General features: G+C 36.3%; 2 protein-coding genes across 2 annotated transcripts; one reads left to right on the top strand and one right to left on the bottom strand.

Annotated features, from left to right (window-relative positions):
• The first annotated feature begins 3,694 nt into the window (after window positions 1-3,694).
• Window positions 3,695-7,433, top strand: LOC104101137 (ATP-dependent zinc metalloprotease FTSH, chloroplastic). Its single transcript, XM_009608558.4, has 5 exons — window positions 3,695-5,249; window positions 6,196-6,442; window positions 6,531-6,714; window positions 6,835-7,006; window positions 7,107-7,433. Exons 1-5 carry the CDS (start codon window positions 3,927-3,929, stop codon window positions 7,326-7,328), a joined length of 2,148 nt encoding a protein of 715 aa, XP_009606853.1. The 5' UTR covers window positions 3,695-3,926; the 3' UTR covers window positions 7,329-7,433.
• On the bottom strand, window positions 7,382-16,751 carry LOC104101139 (serine/threonine-protein kinase BSK1-like). The gene is made up of 9 exons (XM_009608559.3): window positions 16,369-16,751; window positions 15,699-15,834; window positions 14,919-15,052; window positions 14,647-14,752; window positions 12,330-12,415; window positions 9,422-9,610; window positions 8,816-8,980; window positions 8,619-8,732; window positions 7,382-7,809 (listed from the first exon to the last, which is right to left on the bottom strand). Exons 1-9 carry the CDS (start codon window positions 16,687-16,689, stop codon window positions 7,555-7,557), a joined length of 1,506 nt encoding a protein of 501 aa, XP_009606854.1. The 5' UTR covers window positions 16,690-16,751; the 3' UTR covers window positions 7,382-7,554.
• Window positions 16,752-17,433: the final 682 nt, after the last annotated feature.

Here is a 17,433-nt window from a genome sequence, read left to right as displayed (position 1 = left end):
AGTTTTTCTTGTGGGATTCATTCCACTAGCGCGTATTGATGGTATTGTACTGTTTTGAATAGATTCGGGCTATTTGGAATCGGATACTCGTGGCAAGAACGTGATATCAGGTTGATTTGAGCGGTTCGAGGTAAGTGGCTTGCCTAACTCTGTGTTGGGGACTTTTCCCCTTAGGATATCTTGATATTATTTGGTGTGTAGGCGCCATGTACGTGAGGTGACGAGTACGTACACGGGCTGTTATTGCAAAAATCCTGTTTATCCTTTTTAAATCATAAATTGTCTCTCTTATTAAATTGTACTAATATGTTTAATTGTTTAGTTTAGACTAGAAAGGCATGCTTACGTGTTTTAACTGCCTATTTGATATTTTGTGCGCCATGCTTAGTTAAATCCCTATTTTCCTTATCTGTGTTCAGTATAAACTGTATAACTCGATGCCATACATGCCATTTCATCTTGCATTGCATATTTAAATTGGGACTACGGAAGTATTTCGGGAGATCCCCCAGCACTGCATATTTACTTTGGGACTACGGGCGTAGTCCGCGAGATCCCCATGTACTGCATATTCATTCGGAACTACGGGACGGTATCCCGGGAGATTTTTCCACTATGTTTACCTTATTTTGAGTCGAGGGCTCCCTTAACTGTTAAATTTTCGAGAATTTCTTTAACTATGTTACCGTAAATTTTACTTATATTTTTTACTGTTTAATTTATTATATTTACTCCCGGTAGGGCCTTGACCTGACCTCGTCACTACTCGATCGAGGTTAGGCTTGGCACTTACTGGGTACCATTGTGGTGTACGCATGCCCTTCCTGCACATGTTTTCGTGTGCAGATCCAGGTACGAACTATCAGCCTTGGGGTTAGTGTGTGCTGCTGATTCTAGGAGACTTCAAGGTACTTCTGCTTGCGTCCGCAGATCTTCGGAGTCCACTTCTACTCCCTCGCCTAGAGACTTTCTTTATTATTTTCAGACTTTTGTATAGAGCTACATAGATTATAGCAGCTTGTGACTTAGTGATATTCCGGGTCTTGGAAAACTATTTTGTATATGTCGAGTGGTGCTACTTTTGACTATTTATAATATGTTGTTTATCTTTAAAAATGTTGTATTTTCTTTATATTTTTAGCAATATTAGGCTTACCTAGTCGTAAAGACTAGGTGCCATCACGATACCTTACGGAGAGATAATTTGGATCGTAACAAATACCCAATGCAAGTAATCGGGAAAAATAATCTAGAAGTTAGAAATCAAATGTTTAAGCAAAGAAATTAAATACATATGCGAAAAAATAACTATTGCCTCTCGATAAACAATCCTTTCAATTGGAAAGGCTCATCATATAGTGATCATAATAAGAAGTAAACGTTATTCATAATTAGAGACTTTTGTATTCTTAGTTAAATGTCGTTCACAAATAATGTCATATTATTACTATTAATAACATTTATGAGTAAGGAAAAAGGAATTGGTGAAAATTATTCACACACCCGAATTTTGCTTAAAAAATCAAACTCTCCCTCAACTTTGAAAAATAGATATTCTCCCTCTCATATCTCAAAGCATATTTTAACCTTTATATTATGAACGGTTTTCTTTTGTTTTTATTTTTTAAAATTATCATGATACTAATTCTCATTTTTAAATTTGTATCACAGTTATCTTTAAAATAAATAAATTTAATATATTAATCAAGCATATAAGTTAATGACATTGAATAATCAAAGAAATGATCAAGCAGAATAAAAAATTAAACCAAAAAAATAATTTGTTGGTATAAATAATTTTATTAATAACAGTCAAAACTTAATAATTTATTTAGATAATTGATAATAAAAGAGGGAGAAAAAAGAAACAGAAATTATTTCTTTTAAGAGAGATGTTACACCACCTTGTGCCCATCATATATATTTTTAACCATCTACTGATTTCTAGTGATTTTTCGTACACCTGTATCCTATTTCATTAATACATAGTAACCTCTTTTTAAGTTTTCTAAAATTGTAATAAGAAAATGAATCATTTTCTAACGCGGTCTTATTCTCTCACATATACTATTTCTTTACTCATTTATTTATTTTTGCTGCAGGAAAGAAATATTCACCTTTTTATTTTTGGGAAAAATTATCAAAATAAAAGCTACCAAATACCCAACAACCATGAAAACCAGAAATGGTAAGATTATTGTGCCTTTAGACGGAATAACCGATCTCGTAAATCGACAAAATCATGGGTAAGAAAGTTTTTAACTTTATAATCATTCATATGACATAACAACATACATAAGCACATTATTGCGTTTGTTTATGCATTTACCGGTACTCCTATATTTTGTGAGATAATTCATTAATGATTACTAATATCATTGGCAGATAATTAGTACTTCCCACCAAAAAAATACCTTACTGTAACAATTTAAAGGAAAAAAAGGAAAAGCAGTGACCATATACAAGTATAAATTTGTATATTTAAAGAAGAAAAATATAAAAGAAAAAACTTTTTATATATGTAAAATAAAGGCATTAACATTAAGTTCTACACTTAGTTATAAATGTTTATTTCCCAATTAGCTAGGCAATGACATTGACAATATGAGTATCTAAAAAGTAAAACTAACATGCTAATAAGCATAAAAAACAAAATTTTAATTGGAAAAAAAAAAAGAGAGGAAAGAAATATAGAGTAATGGGTAATAAGAATAAATCGCATATTTGTTAGTCTCAGATCTATCTTTGAGTGCATCTACCGACACAAAAGAAAAGAAGATAAAAATCCAAAACATTACAACCCATAAAGCAAAATGTTACAAATTAAAGAAGTGAAAAATTCAAAATAACTACAAACCAAGTAAGTAATCAAAAAGTGAGAACTACCTCTCCGTTAACAAAACAAAAAACTTGAAATATAAAGTCAGCCACATTGATAGGGTGTCAGAGATTGATGATGAGGCAATAAAACTATTGCTGGCATATTGACCTTGTAGGATCAATTTTTTTCTTCCGCACACATAACTTTTGATTCCGCTACTCTCTACTATAAATTTCTATTTAGTAGTAATGTTTTTCATACGCACAAAGCAACTCAGTAAAGAAAATTCAAGCAGCAGAAAATAAAAATCGGAGAGGAGAGTAAAAAATACCCAAAAAATAGTAATGGAGGAAGAGAACTTATTTCTTCATCAACAAAAATAAAACTAAAGTGTGATGCAGAGTTGATGATGAGTGAGTTAAAAAAAAAAAGGAAAAAAAGATACAATTTATAACACATTAAGCAAATAGGGGTTAGGATTCAAAAAGTCATAACCCAAGATGCAATTTATAACAAATTAAATAATTGAAGGTTATCAACTTGAAAAATCACAATGAATGAAGAGGCGTGAGTTATGGATATAAATTTTTTAAATTAAGATAAATGGTTAAAATGAAAGAAAAAAGTCAAAAAAATGAGAAAAAAATAAATAGGTTTCCTACCATATAAGAAGAGATAGACACATTATCTTGTCAAAACCCTCTTTTATATATATATATATAGAGAGAGATATTTTACCTATGTCTACGTGTCAACTCAAATTCAGTCTCATAAAATGAAAGTGAGAGTAGCTAATTCGAGTACACTTCTGCGGGCTCCGCGCCTTCCAATTTTCCCAGTTATAAGTCATAAAAATCAAACAAGTGACTGGATAACATTCAGAACACGTAAAGCAATCCAAGCTACATCCAAGTATATGGCTTCTATTCAAGATTCAAACTAGAACCAAAAACCAACTTAAAAACCTCCATCAATCTTCACTATTTCTACACTATCATTGGGTTCTTTTAACCCCGATAATTGCAAGAAAAAAAAAACTCAAAATATCGTTTCCCCAACCCCATATATAACTGAAACCTAATCAAAGCTTTTTCCCCAACTAATTATGGCTTCTTCAATGGCCAATTCCTTGCTCTCTTCCAACTTCTTTGGATCCCAAATCTTTGTTTCTCCTCCCACCCCCAAAACCACAAAGATTTCTCATTTATACCCCAAAAGAAAGTTTTTCCCAGTCCCACAATCAATTCTCAACAAAAAACCCAATTCAGATAAAGTAAAGAATTTTCCTTCTGAAGCTGCTTTAGCAGCTCTCTTTTTCTCTTCAATAACTCCACAAGCCTTTGCTCTTGACAACACAACACCAACAGCTCCACCCCCTTCAGTGGTTCAAGCTGAAACACCTAAACCCAACCCTTTAAATCCATCTCCTTTTTCACAAAATCTAATCTTGAATGCCCCAAAACCACAAGCTGCTCAGTCATCCTCTGACATTCCAGATGGTTCTCAGTGGAGGTACAGTGAGTTCTTGAATGCAGTGAAAAAGGGTAAAGTTGAAAGGGTTAGATTTAGTAAAGATGGAACTGTTTTACAGCTTACTGCAGTAGATGGCCGTAGAGCCAATGTAATTGTGCCTAATGATCCTGATTTGATTGATATCTTAGCTATGAATGGTGTTGATATATCTGTTTCTGAAGGTGAAGGTGGTAATGGCTTGTTTAGTGTTATTGGGAATTTGTTATTTCCCATACTTGCTTTTGCTGGTTTGTTTTTCCTGTTCCGGCGGGCTCAGGGCGGGCCTGGTGGGGCTGGCGGGCTTGGCGGGCCAATGGATTTTGGCCGGTCGAAGTCAAAGTTTCAAGAAGTGCCTGAAACTGGAGTGACATTTGCTGATGTTGCTGGTGCTGATCAGGCCAAGTTGGAGTTGCAAGAAGTTGTTGATTTCTTGAAAAATCCTGATAAATATACTGCTTTAGGTGCTAAGATACCAAAAGGGTGTCTTTTAGTGGGACCACCTGGCACTGGTAAGACACTTTTGGCTAGAGCAGTAGCTGGTGAGGCAGGTGTGCCATTTTTCTCATGTGCAGCATCAGAGTTTGTTGAGTTGTTTGTCGGTGTGGGAGCTTCTAGAGTAAGGGATTTGTTTGAGAAGGCGAAGTCGAAAGCGCCTTGTATTGTGTTTATTGATGAGATTGATGCTGTTGGAAGGCAAAGAGGGGCAGGGCTTGGAGGTGGAAATGATGAGAGGGAGCAGACTATTAATCAACTGTTGACAGAAATGGATGGGTTTTCTGGAAATTCTGGAGTTATTGTTTTGGCTGCAACAAATAGACCAGATGTTCTTGATTCTGCCTTGTTGAGGCCTGGGAGGTTTGATCGACAAGTGACCGTTGACAGACCTGATGTTGCTGGTAGAGTCAGGATTCTTCAGGTTAGTGAACTTCTAACACTTATATATTGTTTACTCTTTGTAGTCTGTAACTTGAATCTCACCTAGTATAATGGCAATCTGAATATGAATGTTTGTCCAGATATTCTGCAGTTGTTCTTGAGCAATATGGACTAACTACATTCTACATGCATTTGATGGTGTATATGTGTGATTCACCTTTTTTCTACATGTTTTAACATCTGCAGAAAAGAACAATTAGTCCTAAGCCGAGGGTCTACCGGAAACAGCCTCTCTGCCTTTTTAAAGGTAGGGGTAAGGTCTGCATACACACTACCCTCCCCATACCCCACTTGTGGGAATACACTGGGTTTGTTGTTGTTGTTGTAGAAAAGAACAATTAGATATCCAGCTCTGTACGTGCAGGTTTATTATTAGGAAAATTAGTAAAAGAACAAAAAGAGAGTTGCAGCCGAAAGATGTATAATTTCGAAATAGAAAATGCACATGCCATTTTAAAAAAACATAGCTGATTGTAGAAGTCACTAGCATGAAATATTCCTGTCTATTCCCCGAATTGCAAAAGGGTAAAGGGTCAATTTGCCTCTATACTATCCGATTGAGCAACTTTTCCCTCCGTTAAACATTTGGTCTAATCTTACCCCCGCCCTGAGGAAAGTGTCATTTACTGCGGACCCCTAACGGAGCTCCAAGCTGAAGGTAATTTTAAACAATAGTCGAAACTCGAAAGTAGAGGAACATTTTTCTCAGAGAATTTGGACACGTGGAGTCCATCCATTTCACGATGGAGCTCATGGCAAGGGACAATATGAGATGGTTTGTATGAATGAACTAAAAGTATAACATAGGGCAAAATTGAGCAATTTCGGATAGTGCATGGCAAATTTGTACCTTTTCCTTTTGCAAAATCATATACTTATTTCTTGCCTATTCTTTGTCTTACCTACTGATACCCCTTTCTTGACAGGTCCACTCTAGAGGAAAGGCCCTTGCAAAGGATGTAGACTTTGATAAGATTGCTAGGAGAACACCAGGTTTCACTGGTGCAGATTTGCAGAACTTGATGAATGAAGCAGCCATCCTGGCAGCTAGGCGTGACCTTAAGGAAATAAGCAAGGATGAGATATCTGATGCTCTGGAAAGAATAATTGCTGGGCCAGAAAAGAAAAACGCTGTTGTCTCAGATGAGAAGAAGAAGCTGGTTGCTTACCATGGTACGAAAACACTACCTGTCAGTCAACCCTTTTTCATGAACTATTTATACAACAATTATTCTAAATAACGTGTACATTTGGATTACAGAGGCTGGTCATGCTTTGGTTGGTGCACTCATGCCGGAGTACGATCCTGTTGCCAAAATCTCTATAATTCCACGTGGCCAAGCTGGTGGTCTTACCTTCTTTGCCCCAAGTGAAGAGAGACTTGAGTCTGGCCTCTACAGCAGGAGCTACCTGGAGAATCAGATGGCAGTTGCACTTGGTGGAAGGTCAGTTTATAATAGCATGCTTATGAATCTCATATTGGAAAATTTCTTTTCCCTTTGTACTATTCTTTTTATCTGTCTATCTATTCTATTCTTACTTCCTGACTTTGTTTGCTTTTGCAGAGTTGCTGAGGAGGTCATTTTTGGACAAGACAATGTTACAACTGGGGCATCTAATGATTTCATGCAAGTTTCACGAGTGGCGAGACAGATGGTTGAGAGGCTTGGTTTCAGCAAAAAGATTGGCCAAGTTGCCATTGGTGGAGGTGGAGGGAACCCTTTCTTGGGCCAGCAGGTACTCATTTTCTTTCAAACTTATCTGTCATAAATTGTTTCAGTGCACTAAAGAGTGTTGTTAACTAACCATGCCTTTATTTGGATTTGTTACATAAAAGATGTCAACCCAGAAAGACTATTCCATGGCTACAGCCGACATTGTTGATGCTGAAGTAAGGGAATTGGTGGATAAAGCATACGCGAGGGCAACGCAAATAATCACAACTCACATTGACATCCTACACAAACTTGCTCAACTGCTGATTGAGAAAGAAACTGTTGACGGTGAAGAGTTCATGAGCCTTTTCATTGATGGCAAGGCCGAGCTATATATTTCATAAGTCATCAATGTATCTTCAATGCTAAGTTGTAAAAAATATTATACATACAAATGTACACATTGGAAATTATTTTAATTATTTTCACCAATTATAGTGAACAAACTACCGAGTCAGTAAATTAATCTTGAGTCTCAAACCAAATGATACAGGAGTTTAGTTAATTTTGCGAAAACAAAAACAATTGATTGGACCAGGGTTACAAAAGAATGATACAGATTTGGCAGTATCAAGATCCTCTTCCACCTCGCTGCCTTTTTTCTTCTAGAGTTGCAGCTTCATTCAACATATCAGCTGCGTCTTTGTGCATGTCTAACTTGGAAAGGGCAACTGCCTGCATGTAAAATGCTGTGGACCATTCTGGGTAGACACATTGTGCTTGCATTGCGTCTCTAAGGGCCGCATCGGGTTGATCACACATAAGATAGCAAAGGCTTCTCCGAGCATAAACAGTTGGTGATACCATTGTTCCGACATCTATGAACTGCAATTAAGACAAGAATATAACAAGCATATATTCTTAATATGAAGCATTCTTTAGTTGGTTCATGCTATCCAAATTAAAAAAGCTAAGCAGGACACCACCATTGAATAAAAACTGAGCTAAATCTTACATGACTCAATAAGAATAGAAGACACGAGCTATATTGCTCAATGAACTACACTGGAAAAGAACTTATGGTGTAAACTATCAAACACGTGAGAAATTTGTCCCTCTAAATAAGCAGCACACACTAATTTTTTCCCAAAAAGTTGGTTTCTGTTATGCTAGATTATCAGCAGCACATGGAGTCCATTCATTGCATAGACAAGTGAGCTACACAGAGTAACATGACCACGCCTAACAACAAGTTACCACCTTGATTAACAACACTATGTGCCTTATAGGATTAAGCGCACAGTTGTCACTCAAATTTGAAATAAAAGCCCCAGACAGAAGCTCCTCCAGTTGAATGGTTGACTAAAGAGAGCATTGACACTGGTAATGGTTTGAAGCATCTAAGGTTTTCAAACTTCGGAGAAAGACACACAACACCTACCATCCCCACCCCTCCTGGAATGGAACACCATGTACCATACAGGATGAGGCGCACAGAAGTCACTTAAATGTGAGATAAAAGCCCAAGTCTCTCCAGTCGAATGGTTGAGTAAAGAGAGCATTGTCAATTGAATTGACGCATCGAAATTTTTTTTCCAAACTTCGGATACATTAAAAATTGGAGGATGCAAATGAAAGCATGCCACCTTCCATTCGACCCCAAATTTTGGTAACTTTTGTTGAGAAAGATGTACCTGAGAATAACAATCTATGGCCGTCTTGAATTCCTTGTCCCGAAAGGCCAAGTCCCCACGCTTTCTCGCCTCTAACATATCCCTCATTTGTTGGGTCCATTCTTGGAAAGATAACTACATCAGTTGGTTCACCTCATCAATTTAAAGAGTGAACAGTAAAAACAGTTCTCGAGTCACATACTTGTCAGAAGAATTACCTCATTTGTCCCTTCGTCATCTTTGTAGTGTATCATCACCAAAATTTGATGAATGGCTGTGAGATCCATTCTTGAACAAGCATCGCCCATGGCAGAAAGGGGGTGCTGTGGGGTTGGAGGAGCTTCCTCATTCTTAGGAATTCCGAGCATCACATGAGATGCAACCTGAAAGCAGATGTCGGGAACACTTTCAACCTTCAGTAATGTTATTTGTCACAGTTACTATTCATAAGAAAAATAACATATGTGCATAAATGCAAAAGAGACAAGAAGATAAGACTATCTCGAGGTTGAGGAGAAACGAGAAAAGCAAGACCATATCCATAAGTTTTGGTAGTTCTGCTAGCTGAAACCCAAAATAGCAAGTTTAGCAGCAATATAAGCTTCTTTATTTTCAACATGGTTTTCCAAGTGAGAAGGCAGGAGAAGTTAGTGAACACACTGAGAACAAAAAAGTAAATTAGCTGGTAAACAATGGTGCATAGGTCAGAGGACAGCATGACTCTTAACAAAGCCAAATATTCAAAATCACAATACTGAGACAACCTCTTTTTAAAAATACCAAAAGATTTGTTCTAAATAAGAAAGTAAAGAGAGAGGACTAACTTCAGGTTTACTTTGTAATGGACTGAGTGTTGTAACGAGATCTTTGATATTTGGTCGCTCCCTAGGTTCGTACTGCAAGCATCTTGAAGCCAGATCAAGAACCACAGTTGCCTCTTCTGTAGAGAAATTTCCCTCCAAATGTGAATCCATTAACAGAAGAATGTTTTTGCCCCGGATCATATCAAGTGCCTAACATGTAAAGGTATGAAATAAGCACATAAATCTCAAATTGGAAATCAAAAACAAGATATGTTTTTTATTAGAAAACAGAGAGAGAAGAGTAAATACTGATTAGACACCTGTGCCAAAATGGAATTGCTCCTCTTCGGGGAAAAGGCAAAGGCATATATTATACGACTAAGTTAATATTATATGTATTCGCTCTTTTTAATTTCAGAAGAATGAGGCGAAGGTAGATAAAATCCAAGGTGAAACATGCTTATCTAATACAGCTCCAAACTCCTATTCTTCCTGGTCTAATGTGCAAGTGTCCTGCTAAATTTTTGTCCAGCACTGGAAGATCATGATAAAAACGGCAGGCACTAGCCCACATTGGAGTAAATTTGATTTTAGCGAATTCCAGTCAGCGCAACCTAAATTATTATAAACATAACAACGGTTTTAGTTATCCACTTATGCAGTAATCCAACTTCAAGAACCTCCAGCAGACTATTTCCATGTTTTCTTTGTAAAGACAACACTAGCTCCAGCTAATAATTAATAAATCATGTACTTCTACTCCGTATCTGAATATGAAGACATTGGTGTAAGTATGTAAATGAGGTTTCAATAATCTTAACCTCAAAAAAGGGAGTCAGAACTCAGTATGAAACCTCTAATATCCCAATTTCACCAGATGGATAGCCAAGTTCCCAAGGAATGGAAGCAAATAAATGTTTTAGAGCACCAAAGACCACATAGATCTCGAATAAAATTGAGAATCTCCAAAGAGCCAAATGATTATTTTGTTGGTTTGGTTGGGGGGGGGGGGGGGGGGGGGGATATTTGTCCAAACTTGTAAAAATTACATGCCTTGTCCGTGATTAGTTGTAACAGCATTTGCATGGAAATGGGCAAGTTAAGGTGAAGGTAACTAGAGACACATGAAATTCCACGCACCATATAGACCCTTTTCATTGATCAATATAAAAGTAAGAAAGCCAAGTCAGATCAAAAGGCCTGTCACAAAGATCGGTAATATTTTTAATGAGTCACAAGGCCAATGTATATTCTAAAGTTAGCTTATTATTTTGGGGAACGGGCCGCAAAAATGAAAAAGGAAAAGATACATCAATGATTTGGTATAATAGTTCGATATATATATCACCATGTTTCCATAATATAGACAATTTGATTATCTCCAACAATCCAAATAGCTGAGATGGTTTCTGCAACCAAAAGACCATTCCTATTCAAGTGAAGTGACAGAAAGAAGAATGTTACTTGGTATTAATTAACTTTTTCTTCCTCCTTTTTTGAAAAACAAAATTTACCAGAGTGTCCGTGTCAACTTGAGCATACCACAACTAATCCACAGGACTAGTTGCTTTAGCACACAAGCACAGATGTTGGATAAACCTACCCACCAAGGATGGGAAAGGTGCGCTCACAATGATTGTGCTACACTAGGTATTCAAGATGATCTAATATACTTCCTTAAAATGGAATAATATCATAAATACCAGCTTACTCCATGATGATACCGCACCCAGATAAGAGTAAAGATATTCTGCTAAGTTGATTCCAACATAAAACTAAACAAATTGAAGAGGAAGATAAAGAATGTTTTGGAACGCGCTCTCCAAGGCACATGTTACATCAGTAATTGGTGTGGTGAAAAAACTATTTTTAAAAAAAGAACAGGTTCAAGCAGAGCGGAGTAGATAGAGGATATATATTGCTGATTGGGATTTAGGCTTAGTTGGTGTATGCATTACTGCGCCTTTCCTCCCGAACATTCTACTGGAGAACAACAAGGGCATTGAGCAGCACTGATGTCATTCCCCCAATCCTCATTGATCCTTTTGACAATTCCATGCAGCTTATGATTCTTCTAGCCGCTGTGATTTGTGCATTTTGTCCATTACCGAGTACATGAGAGAGCTGCGATAGATTTTTGCACTACACTTTGGATGCATAAGTTGATTAGGGAGTATGCCTAGCAATAGTGGCTAGAAGAAGAGGGGCCTGGACAGTTTCTTGGCAGCCTGGAATTCTTGACAAGAGAGGGAAATAAAAGATCCTTCTTTCTATTCAGGAAAACCGTAAAGAATGTTTTAGTTAGGTTCACTTTAAGTTACAATTTTGATTTTATATTGCTGCCAGGTACTACAGTCAAAGTCATTTTGGTAATGTTGGTTTGGCTAACTCACTCTGAAGTGAATTTTCCCTGATGACTCCTTAGGTAACTTATTAAATATTTACCCATTTTGTGTAATCCCACTGGGATCCCGAAGCTGGTAGCTCGCAAGTAACCATATAACATTTCAGTTTAATGTTGGTGAAAGACTTCACGTTGAATTTTTTGAGGCCTTTTGTTGTTTCTTGAGTGTTCATGAAGCATCACCTCAGGCAGTTGTTCCTAGGCAATTCCGGTTGAGTTCCCAGTGTATTATTCACTTCACTGTTCACAGGTACCAAACAGCCCTATGCCTATTTCTTCCCATAAATCTTTCATTCTCGAAATCAGTACCCATCTGTGGTCTTAGCCCAAATACTTCTCTGATATTTGAACCTCAAGGTCCCACAAAAGCCCTCAAACAACAATCTTCTCTCTAACATGTTTTCTTTTCTTTCATAAAAGAGAACTAGAGAAGTCTAAATGGGTCATGCGGTAGGACCACTGACATAACATTACAGGAATGTTTTTAACTTACTCATCAAACATGAAAGGAATTTAGAAACTTACATGACCAGGAGGGATATGCTTTCCACTTAGGAGGTCCAAGAGGACTGTCCCAAAACTGAAAACAACACTTTCTGGAGTAACTCTCCCTGCAAAAGAAATGACAGTTTAACAAAAACTTTCCATCTCCTAATAGCACTTAGATACTGAAATGATAGTATATAGAACACGGAGATATCAACAAAATCTCTCATGCAGGCCTGTAACAATCTCTTGCAATATTTTTTAGTTGAAAGGATTACGTCCACATAAGTTCAGCATCCTCTCCTCCCCTTCCCCTTTCCCCTCTCAAACCCCATCCAACATCTAACAAAAGAAGATAAGCACACAAGATGGTAGGATAAGTACACGAAAATTAAGGATCATACTTTCAACGGTTACAAAATTCTAGGCACTCGGATAGTGATAGCATATTGCCTTAGAACGGTACGAAAACGATACCATAGCCCTCCCCAATATCAACTTCCAGCTAATGATGCCAGATACTTCCAGATTATCAAGCAAGGTTCTTGCCATAAGAAATAAATTGTTTATTTGGCAATGGACCATCCGTCAAAGAGTTAAGGGAAATTCCCTGTACATTCGATTGATAGAGTTGCAAACACCACAGAAAATCAATTGAAAATTTATTCACTGTTGCTTTTTCGTTGGGATTAAAGAGAGAGATCCTTACTTACGTTACAGCATTTCCATCTCATTTTAGGGTGTGTTTGGTATGAAGGAAAATGTTTTCATGGAAAATGAGTGATTTTATCACTTATTTTCCCTTGTTTGGTTGGTGAGTGAAATCCTTTTTCCGGAAAATATTTTCTAGTGTTTGGTTAGAGAATAAAAAATATTTTTTTAATGCTACTCTCCTCCCTCCCCCCCCCCCCAAAATACCCAACATTTTCATTACTCTATTTTCTTCAAGAATTTAATTATTCTTCTAAAAATACACACAAATCCAAAGGAACAAATGTGTTGAAATACTCATCTTCTACAACATGAAAATAATTTACTCATTTTGTTGAAATGAAAGAAAATATTTTTTCTACATCATGAAAAGAAATAACTTTTTTTTTGTTAAAATGAAAAAAAAACTTTTTTTATATCATGAAAAGAAAATACTCATTTGTTGAAATGAAAAAAAATAATCTATCTATAACATGAAAAGAAAGTACTATTAATAATATTTCAATTTATGGCGGAGGAGGGTAGGGTGGGGGTATGGGGTGGATTGGTGGGGATGGGGAATGGGAGGAAGGTTGGAAAAGAGTTTTGGAAAATGTTTTACAAAACATTTAAGCCAACCAAACATGGAAAAATTGGAAAACATTTTTCAAACCAAACACACCCTTAGTTGGACATCTAAATAAGTAGCCATCAGCAAATGTGGCATGCAGTTCAGTTGAGGCGTCTCGGTTATGCTAACTATACCAAATTACATGAATGACAAAGGCACTGGCTAATATTTTCTTCATGTTATTTTTTTTATTTTATTTTACTTGCAGTGTCATTGAACATTTTTTTTAAAGATCTCCACTCTACTTTTGCTTGATCTATTCAAGAGCCGTGACAACTCAATTTCATTTGTAAATCAGTCTTCAGGATGTAAATATTAGGCTCGCTTCCCATGGGAGTTTCATATGTAAGATCAAAAGGTGGCAGATCTGGGCTCCTCCTCAACAAATAGTGAGGAGCAGAATACGGATCTTAAAGGAAGTAGCGGCTTCAAGTTCTTTTTTTTTTAAATAACGATGGCGTTCCGATTAGCTTGTGTGTACCTCGACTAATTTTATGGGATACCTGCTACCTCGCAGGAGCACAAGTACCCGATAACTCTATCCATCAAGGCTTGGACAAATGAAAAAAAATCACCTACTGATTTTGCCTCCGGTACTGGGATTTGAACCAGAGACCCCATGGTTCTCAACCAACTTCAATGACCACAAAGCCACACCTTGGATGCATAACGGCTTCAATTTCTTCTATGCTATGGATTTGAAATAATCTGGAGATATTTCACATGCCGCTGGAGCAAAGATTAATTCTGGCCGTCAAGGATTTAAGACGTTTATCTTGGTTTATATTCATCCATTCATGAGCCGAGAACAAAAATACTCCATGCTTTTTCATATATAATACGTGTAATGGTTTTCTTTTTTCAAAATCCCACCAGCCAACATTGATAAATCATATTACCTATCAGTTAGTTTGGTCCAAGACCCAACTATCACGAAGTCTAACATCGTTATTGTATATATGGAAGTAATGGTTAAAGGAAAAAAATTATAAAACTAGCAACAAATGCAAGGAAAAAAAAGAATGGAAAACTTACCATTTCTTAAGTACTCAGGAGGTGTATAAGCAAGGTTGGTACTGTAACTTTTACCATCCCTGCTATTTTTCATCAGCCCAAAACAAGAAAGACGGGGATCGCCATTCTGTCCAAACATTTTACCAAGTTAACATTGCACAAAAAACCCATAAAGTCCCACTAAACTAAATTGTCCAGGGGAACAAAGGAAGGTGGATGAAATGGGATAGCTATCACCCTAGGGAGTGAATAAAAAATTTCAAGCTCAAAAAAGAAGAGATCCAGCAGAACACCTCATCGAAGAGAACCCTATATGCGTTCAAATCATGGTATAATGGTCGACCTTCACAGCTACAATAATTCAATGCCTCAGCAATATATAAAGCCACTCTTAAACGCATGGCCCATTCAAGCGTTTGATTTTCCCCTGCATAGAAGCAAACAAGCAATTCTGAAGCCATAAGTTCTAAGATACTCTATCAGATAAATGAGGGACAAATTATGTGAATTCAGGACTGACCATCAAGCCATACAAAGCATGCAAAAGCTAGAAGTCTAATTCAAGTTATAAAAGATGGTGTAACAACAACTCAAGCAAGCAAAACATACAGCATAAACGTGTGCTAAGAGAGCTAAACACACACCTATTAGCACAAATCTGAAGCTCTCCGAATACCTCTTTCCTATTTTCAATCCTAAAGGAAATCTGTCCTACTAGTTAATCGTATATAGGTTTGTTAATAGGCTTTGGTGGTTAAGAAAATCTAACAAGCATCTCTTTGCGATAAAATGCCAAACAACCCTTTTGTTCCTTTAAATAAGTTAAATGCTATTAAGGAGAAAAATAGCCAAGACATTAGTCGGTTAATAAACCACAAAATCAAGTCAATATTTTGCAAACACTTATTAAACAGATGCAGTAACTGTTAACTCGTGATCTTTCCAACAGTGAGCAATCAAATAATCTTGTGGTTTCTCTTATCTATGAAAGAAGAGCATCAGCATTGAAGTTCCAATCTCAGCATAAATACAGAAGTGAAAAAATTAACAACTTTGCAACAAGATAAACATACAGTGAAACAGATGTTTTGCAAGTGTATCGTTGGGCATATATTCAGCTACAAGCAGTCTCTCATCACCATCGCAGCAGTAACCTATCAAATTGGCGACCCTTTTATGTCTCAACTTCCCAACACCCCAAGCTTCATCCTACAACACACCATCAAACAAAAAACACAAACCCCATTAGAAAGTCTCAAAAGAAGGAGAAAAATATGAGCGCATTTGTTAAACAAGAAAACTTTTGTGAAAAATGCTATAACAAACTCATTTTTCATAACCAAGTTATTACCTTTATTCAATTCAGGGTAGCCAAACTATGCAAAATAATTTTCAAAACATTTTTATTTAGCATACCAGTAATTCTTCAAGAAGTCATTTTTCGGAAAAAAAACATCTCCTTTAAAAACACATTTTTTCACGATTCAAAGTAATCAAACATTGGAATATGATTTTATCAAGCAAAACAAAGTCTACAAAAACATTTTTTTTTCAAAAGAAGTCCAGTTTTTCCACTAGGAGGGGAAACTTTAAAAAACACTTTTTCTCGAATAAAGGTAATCAAACATTGGAATATTGAAATTATCAAGCAAAACAATGTCTAAAAATACATTTTTCGCCATATCAAACATAATTTAATAGGAAACAGAAAAAATTAAATCAGAAGTAGAGGGCATAAAATACCGCGAATTGTTTAGGATCAGGCCAGGCCAATTTAGTAAATTTCTTAACAGCGATCCACCGGCGATTCTGTAGACGACCTTTGTAAACCACATTCGGCGCCTTTTCGCCGCTTTCAGAAACTATAAATTCGGAGCTAAAGTTATTAGTAGCTGTTTTGAGCTCAGCTAATGAAAACTCAGAGAAGGCAGGTACGCCGCCGTCAGACACGGCGGGAGCTGCGGCGGTGGTGCCGTTAGAGAAACGAGGAGGTTTGTGGGTGTGAACATGGCGGTGGTCGGAGGTAGGGTCTTTGGAGCTCAAAGAAGAGTGCCAACACCCCATTGGAGTTTTACACACAACACGAACGAACTCTGTAATTGTCTTTAAAGACTGACTTTCAGTTGAAAGGCATATGACCAAATGGGGACTATTATTGTAAGAATACTAATTTTGTCTTGGGAAGGTAAGAGATTAACACATGTAAATATTCCAAATTGCAATTTCCTTTTAAGTCTTGTCTTAAAATAATAATATTTTTTGTTTAATAATCTAATAATAAACTTTATATATAATTATTTTAGGTCGTAAAATTATTTTTTTAAAATTTTTCGTCTACTTAAATTGTATCATATAAAATAGGACGAAAAGAGTAGGATAACTTGTTCCATAATTTTGCTTTTGGAGTTTTTGGAGCTGGAATATTAAAATATTGTACCATATAGGAAGTGCTTAGGTGGTAGTAGTACAGCTAAAGCTTAGGTTTCTAAGGATATTACAGAGATTATTTATGTTGTTATTATTCTCAAATGACAAGCTAGCTTTGATTTGGTTGGAAAGTGCTTGGGTTAAAGTATCTTCATATAATGATTCCAACTAAATTGATAAAATAATATTTTTATGTAAGAATGCTAATCTTGTCTTGGTAAGGAAAAAATTAACACGTAAATATTCCAATAGTTACTAAGTACTTGATTTACTCCAATTTATATAATAATTTCCTATTAAGTCTTGTCCTAAAAAGAAGAATATTTTAAACAAAAATTAATAATAAACTTTTATTTATCCAATTAAATAATTTATGATTAT

Source organism: Nicotiana tomentosiformis, chromosome 8 (genome assembly GCF_000390325.3).
Source record: "Nicotiana tomentosiformis chromosome 8, ASM39032v3, whole genome shotgun sequence".
Classification (NCBI taxonomy): domain Eukaryota; kingdom Viridiplantae; phylum Streptophyta; class Magnoliopsida; order Solanales; family Solanaceae; genus Nicotiana; species Nicotiana tomentosiformis.
Note: the sequence above shows the minus strand (reverse complement) of the source record. Positions and strands in the feature narration are given on the sequence as shown.

What these genes read in the sequence shown, in the direction of transcription:
- LOC104101137 (XM_009608558.4), top strand. Translation starts at nt 3,927, where the DNA reads ATGGCTTCTTCAATGGCCAATTCCTTGCTCTCTTCCAACTTCTTTGGA. An exon ending in GTAGAGTCAGGATTCTTCAG is followed by an intron (nt 5,250 to 6,195) that starts GTTAGTGAACTT and finishes CTTTCTTGACAG; the next exon opens with GTCCACTCTAGAGGAAAGGC. An exon ending in GCAGTTGCACTTGGTGGAAG is followed by an intron (nt 6,715 to 6,834) that starts GTCAGTTTATAA and finishes TTGCTTTTGCAG; the next exon opens with AGTTGCTGAGGAGGTCATTT.
- LOC104101139 (XM_009608559.3), bottom strand. Translation starts at nt 16,689, where the DNA reads ATGGGGTGTTGGCACTCTTCTTTGAGCTCCAAAGACCCTACCTCCGAC. An exon ending in TGCAAAACATCTGTTTCACT is followed by an intron (nt 15,053 to 15,698) that starts GTATGTTTATCT and finishes GCTTCTATGCAG; the next exon opens with GGGAAAATCAAACGCTTGAA. An exon ending in CATTACAAAGTAAACCTGAA is followed by an intron (nt 8,981 to 9,421) that starts GTTAGTCCTCTC and finishes ATCTGCTTTCAG; the next exon opens with GTTGCATCTCATGTGATGCT.